This window comes from Stegodyphus dumicola, chromosome 1, assembly GCF_044657685.1.
Source record: "Stegodyphus dumicola isolate Sdum_Otavi_A_Nest chromosome 1, ASM4465768v1".
Classification (NCBI taxonomy): domain Eukaryota; kingdom Metazoa; phylum Arthropoda; class Arachnida; order Araneae; family Eresidae; genus Stegodyphus; species Stegodyphus dumicola.
In genome coordinates, this window is record NC_140768.1 from 4,032,053 (window position 1) to 4,038,052 (window position 6,000).

General features: G+C 31.0%; 1 protein-coding gene across 2 annotated transcripts in view; it reads left to right on the forward strand.

Moving 5' to 3' along the window:
- The window catches only part of LOC118192171 (F-box/WD repeat-containing protein 9-like), a 51,545-nt gene extending 47,172 nt beyond the window's left edge, over window positions 1–4,373 (forward strand). For both annotated transcript variants that reach the window (XM_035363067.2, XM_085812380.1), the window contains one exon: window positions 2,707–4,373. In XM_035363067.2, coding sequence (XP_035218958.1) covers window positions 2,707–2,787 — 81 coding nt within the window. In that variant the 3' untranslated portion in view covers window positions 2,788–4,373. The remainder of the gene's footprint in view (window positions 1–2,706) is intronic.
- Window positions 4,374–6,000: the final 1,627 nt, after the last annotated feature.

Below are 6,000 nucleotides of genomic sequence, written 5' to 3' on the forward strand. Positions count from 1 at the left end.
ATTTCCATGAATTGGAATATATTATAGTTCCTTTTTCAATATTTTCCTTAATGGCATCTAATATAATACTCATGGATGGGTTTGGCACCTTCACAAGGAAAAATTCATTTGTTTCCGGCAAACTCCACCAAAGATCCACTGTTGTGGTGGAATCCATCATGCATTGTTTTTTTTTTTTTTTTTTTTTTTTTTTTTTTTTTTTTTTTTTTTTGTGCTTCATGAACATACTTTCATCAACTTGGATGATTATACCAGGTCCTCTTATTTTCCATTGTTGATGTTTAAACAAAGAATCCACGTAAACCTCATGTATGTAGTTATTCCAGTCAACTATTCTGTGACTGATTTCCAGCTGCTTTTCACACTATTTAACTGAAGTTAATTTTTAGCTGCAAACATAAATAAACCTCACACATTTCGAGAAACTCAATTTCAAACACTAAAAACATGTGCCTTTCTGGATACTTCTACTGCAACAAGTTGGAAGGTTGCAGTGCCATTGAATTTTGTCTCCGAAACACAATTTCATTCCACGATTATTATCACAAGCAGCAGTTTTAGGCAAAACACCTTTCGCTTGAAAGAATCTGACAGATTCTTACTCTGTTCTGCGCAAATCTCTAATTTTCATTTGTTTTTCATCCATTTTTGATGTATTAGGAAAAATATGTGACTGAAAAGAAATGGCCACAACTCGTTTTGAAAATGTGGCAGAAAAAGGTTGCCTGCGGGGATATTCCATTTAATGTTGGTTTATAATTTGTGGCGATTATCGCCTGCATCAGCGAAATGGAAAAATACCAAATTTTTTTATTCCAAAAGAAGAAGGACCTGTATCTGATTGCCCTCAAAACTGATATATATATATTTTTAATCTTTGCCATACTAGTGTTGCTTTTACTGATTAAAGTGTATAAGATTTCTATTTCAACTGATTTGTATGTATAACTTCAGTTAATATAGTAAATATTGCCCAGCAAATGACTTTTACAACTACTAATGGCAAAAGCAGTGCTTGAAGCAAAACATTAGCTGTATTACCAAGTGAAGCCAGGTATTGCAACTACTTATAAATATTTATTTATTAGTATAAATAATGAAAAGCATCTCTAATGCTAAACATAGAATATATATATGTTATCATGAACTGTGAACTGTGGTTGTTGCTGTTTTTGAAGTCTTAAATAAGTCAAAGTTTTATTTTTAATTTTGAGCTTAGTTTTCAAAATTTATGAATATCCCTCTTTCCAGTTTTACTAAGTACTATGAGAGCTCAACTTGTTGTTTACCAATGTGCATTAGTAATATGATTGCAGAGTACTTGCATTGTTAAAATGTTTCATTGTTTACTGTTTTGAAAAAAATGTTGTATGTGTAAATATTGCATGTGATGCAGAATACTCTGAAAAGCTAAAACATTATGATCACCTACTCAATAACACATTGCATGAAAACAGCTGCAATTTACCTTGGCATGGATGCCACAAGTTCTTGATAGGTGACTAGAGACAGGTTATATCATATATCTAAGCAGTAGTCACGCAGAGTTGAATATCATTTCGACCTGATGGTGTTTGAGCTCTGAACGGCCACTTCATGACATCCCAAATGTGCTCTATCATGTTAAGATCTGGTGAGTTAGGTGGCCAGGATTGAATTCATTGGAATTCATCCTTATGCTCCTCGAACCACTCCAACACAGTTTGAGTTGTTTGACATGGGGTATTGTTCTGCTGAAAAATTCCATTTTCAGTTGGGAAGATGGATGCTATGTAAGGGTGCAACTAATCCGCAGTTATGTTCAGATAGTTTGCAGCTGTTTTCAATTCTACTATAACTAAGGGTCCCAGAGCCATCCATGAGAACATCCTCCAAAGCATAATATCGCCACCATCAGCCTGTGTATGACCTGCTGTACAGGGGTAGCAACAGTTAGCCTGGAAGACAGTGTACCCTGATACAACTATTGATTTGATTAATAAGAAATCATGATTCATCCGACCAGGCAACTGTCTTTCACTTATCCATGATCCAGTCTCGATGTTCCCGGGCCCATTGTAGGCATAGTTGACAATGATGCTTGGTCGACAGACATATTGGGACGTCTGCTGCACAGTCCTATATCTAACAGTGTTGGCTGAACTGTGTGTTCCAAAACACTTGCACTTGAACCTGTATTGTATTGGGCTGTCAGCTGAACCATTGTGTGGAACAGAATTTGCTGTACCAAGTGGGACAGTCTCCGACAACCTTTTCCTTTGATGACGCATGAACATCTAACACCTTGGCGTCTACTGTTGGTTTTGACATCATTTATCCACTTTGCGTAAATACTAACAATGGCAGATCATGAACAACCTACCAGTCATGCAATTTCGGAGATACTCTTTCTGAGTCTTAGGGCCATTAGGATCTTCCCTCTATCATATTTGGTTAGATCAGCAGCCTTTCCCATCACTCTAAAAAGTAAGTGCAAGAATAATTCCTTACCTTCTCCAGCAGCATTTAAATGCCATTCCCACTTAATCAAGTGCCCTCCACGTCATCCAGATGAGTTCATTGGACAATGTGGGGATGCTGGTAATGTTTTTCCTCGTCATATATGATTGACTGTGTATTTTAAAATCCAATGCACTGTACTGTTTGATATATAATGTCTGCTATTTAAATAAAAGATTACTAACAGTGTTTTTTCTCCCCCTCAAGATTTCTCTATTTAATACTACCCTGGTGAGTGCAAATACAGATGATTCCATCACTGTATGGACACCAAAAGAAGAGACATAGATTGTTAATATTTTGCTGCATTTCTCAAGTTTGCTATGTGATACTAATTTTATATTTTGATGTATGTTTTACTATATGTAGTGTCTATCATCAGAACTAACTTATTTCTGTGTATTTTATTTAGTCATTCTGTATACTTTTATTTAAAAAAAATATGAAAATAGTTATAATTAGTGGTTTTGAATGTATACTTAGTTATTGTATGATAACTTAAAATTATTCAGAATTGTTTCAAAGAGTTTTATATATAACAAATATATATGGATCCATAGTGATGGTAAGGTATTGAATAATCTTTTTAGCTTCACCCACTAATATTTAACATTAACTAAATTTTATGATTTTGACTCAATTTTATGAAATAGCTTTTTAATCTTTTCAGCTATGGATAAAAGATTTTCAGCTATTAATAAAAGTCTTCTTCTAAAAAGTAGTATATAATTTGGATAAATGAGGGAATTAAAATTTTAAGAATACTGCATTTATGTAGAATTTTATTGTATTATTTTCATTAAAGTTTCACTTAGTTTATAAGTGTGTTCATTTATGTTTGTTGTTGTAATAATATTTTTGAGATTGGTAAAAACTTTATTTAAAAGTCTTTGGAAGAGTATTTTATATTTATTTTCTAATTCTTCTGTTTTTGAAATAAAATTTTTAATAGAGTATCATTAAAACATTATATTTTATTATGTAAATTTTTAATATATAATATATATGAAAATGAATGTATTTTTCCCCAAGATTCAAAGTTAATATTAAATTGAATTCCCCAAGATTCAAATAAATTATTTTGTCAGTTGATTGCATTTTTATTGTATACTTATCATAAGAATTTCCTTTGTTGTGAAAGGGGATAAATCTGTTGTCTTAAATATGTACAACATGACACATAATGTGCATATTTAATTTATGTGTCATGAAGTATATATTTAAAACAACTTCAGAATAACTTAAATTTGCTTTCTACGTTAACATTGATTAAATGCAAAACCTGTGCACTATTTTCTAAAATTATTATGTTTTGAATCTCATATTTTTGTCTGCATATTAATTATTACTTCAAACTGTTCTTCCCCATTTGGATTATTTTTATATAAATTGTATCAAAAATTAAAATCAGTAACAAGATTTAAAAAAAAATTAACTTTTGTTATTAAAAAGGTCATATTATAATATGCCGATAAGAATATAACGATAGAATTTATGTAAAGAAGTATGTAAAATGGAAGTCACTTAACATTTTAAATCTAAATTATCCAGTTTAAAATAGAACAAAACTATGCTACAACTAGTGATGTATTTTTTTTTCCCCTTGCTTGAGTTTCCTTAAAATTTGAAGGTAATGTTTCAGAGAAGTTCATAAGTTTTCAGCACTAGTATGCATTTTATATATATATATATTACATGAAATTACACCTGTTTTATTTAAAGTATGGCATCTTTTTATTTATTTTTTCAAGTTTAGTTAACTCGCTGTAGATGTTATTTTTAAAAGAACTTTTGGCAATAAAATAGATTTTTTTATGTCTGCTTACTTAATTATATATCATATCTTAAAATTGAAATATATTGTTTTTTCAGTATATGTTTAGAATTTTATCACATTTATAAATAGAAACTGGAATTAACGTGTTTATTAATAATCTCTAAATAATATTTTTGAACATTAATACACATATTTACTAACATATAATAAACATATTTATTAAATTACTTTTTATTTACATATGGAAGATGAATTTGGCATATGGCTTTGAAAATTCAATTCATGTTAAAAATAAGTCCCTTTAATTTTCAAAAGCTAAATATTTTTATATTTGATGCACGGTAAATTTCATTAAATTTTATCAGATGTGTGTTAGTAGATATTCTTTCAAGAAAACAGTTTCACCTTGCCTAATATAAACTCAAGATTTTATATTGATGAATTCTTTGGTCAACATTTCAGAGGTGGTTTTCTCATCTTAAATTATAGCTACAGTTTGATTTAAATTGAGTATTCATACCTATTTAATATGAATCAGTTCCATAATTTATAATGAAGTTATATTTCATTATTTATGAATCAGTTTCATAATTTTTAAATTCATCTGTGTACAAAAAATGACAGTTCTCATGTATAAATGCAAACTCAGATAATAGGTTCACATATTAATTAATTACATATGTTCTAGTCTTTAAAACTGGCTGGAAAGTAAGGGAGCAGTATTCCATTATGAAGATGTTGTAAGAATGGTTATCTGGGAATCTGCATTTTTTCTAATTTATGTAAGATTTGAGTAAGTACTGTCTTACAGTTTTGACTTGCGCATTTAAATTTTGTTGCAATGTTACAATAAATGTCCAGCCACAATGAAGAATGAAGATTATATTTATTAGTTATAAAAGGCCTTAGATCAACATGTTGATCATAGAATGTTTGAGAATAAAATGTTGAGAAGTTGAGTTTAATAAAATGAATAAAATGTTATAGAATTGTTGAGAAGAAATGAATTCTTTTAAAAGCTGAAATTTTCACTGTCTGGGAAGAATCTGATGCTATTCAAATACATGATTATGAAGAGCAAATATACTATACTCCTAGTCATTAAAATTGTCATACCATGAAGGCAGCATGCAACAAAAGTCTTTGTTTGAAAGGTAGTACATGCTACAATAAGCAAATGATTAACATTCCACCCCATGCACACAAAACAGGTGTGAGTAGGGTAAAATATATTGAGTATGAAAAGAAAGATTTCACTGCTGGTTTCTCATTTGGAAAACACATTTGAATCTTAGTTGTTTAAATGTCATTTTTGTTATGCTTCACGTACGAAGAAGAAAGTCGCATTTTGTTTGCATAGTCGGTAATGAAAACAACTGCTGTTACATTTCTGACATGTTAAGACCCTTGACTGTCCCTTATCATCAAGGTCTGCATGATGCTGTCTTTCAGCAAAATCATGCATGACCGCATATTGCCCATGATGCCCTGACCTTCTTCAGTGCAAAAGATGTTGAACTGCCCTGGCTAGCTTATTCTCCAGATGCCTCACCCATTGAGAACCTCTGGTCACGGGTTGTTGAAAGATTGGCATGCCATTACTCACCACTACATTTGATGAACTCTGCCATAGAGGTGAAGCTGCATAGACTGCAGCATGGGCTGCTATAGCCAGATCGAATCGCAAATTTCTTAGAACTATTACAGACTCACCTTGGTTTGTA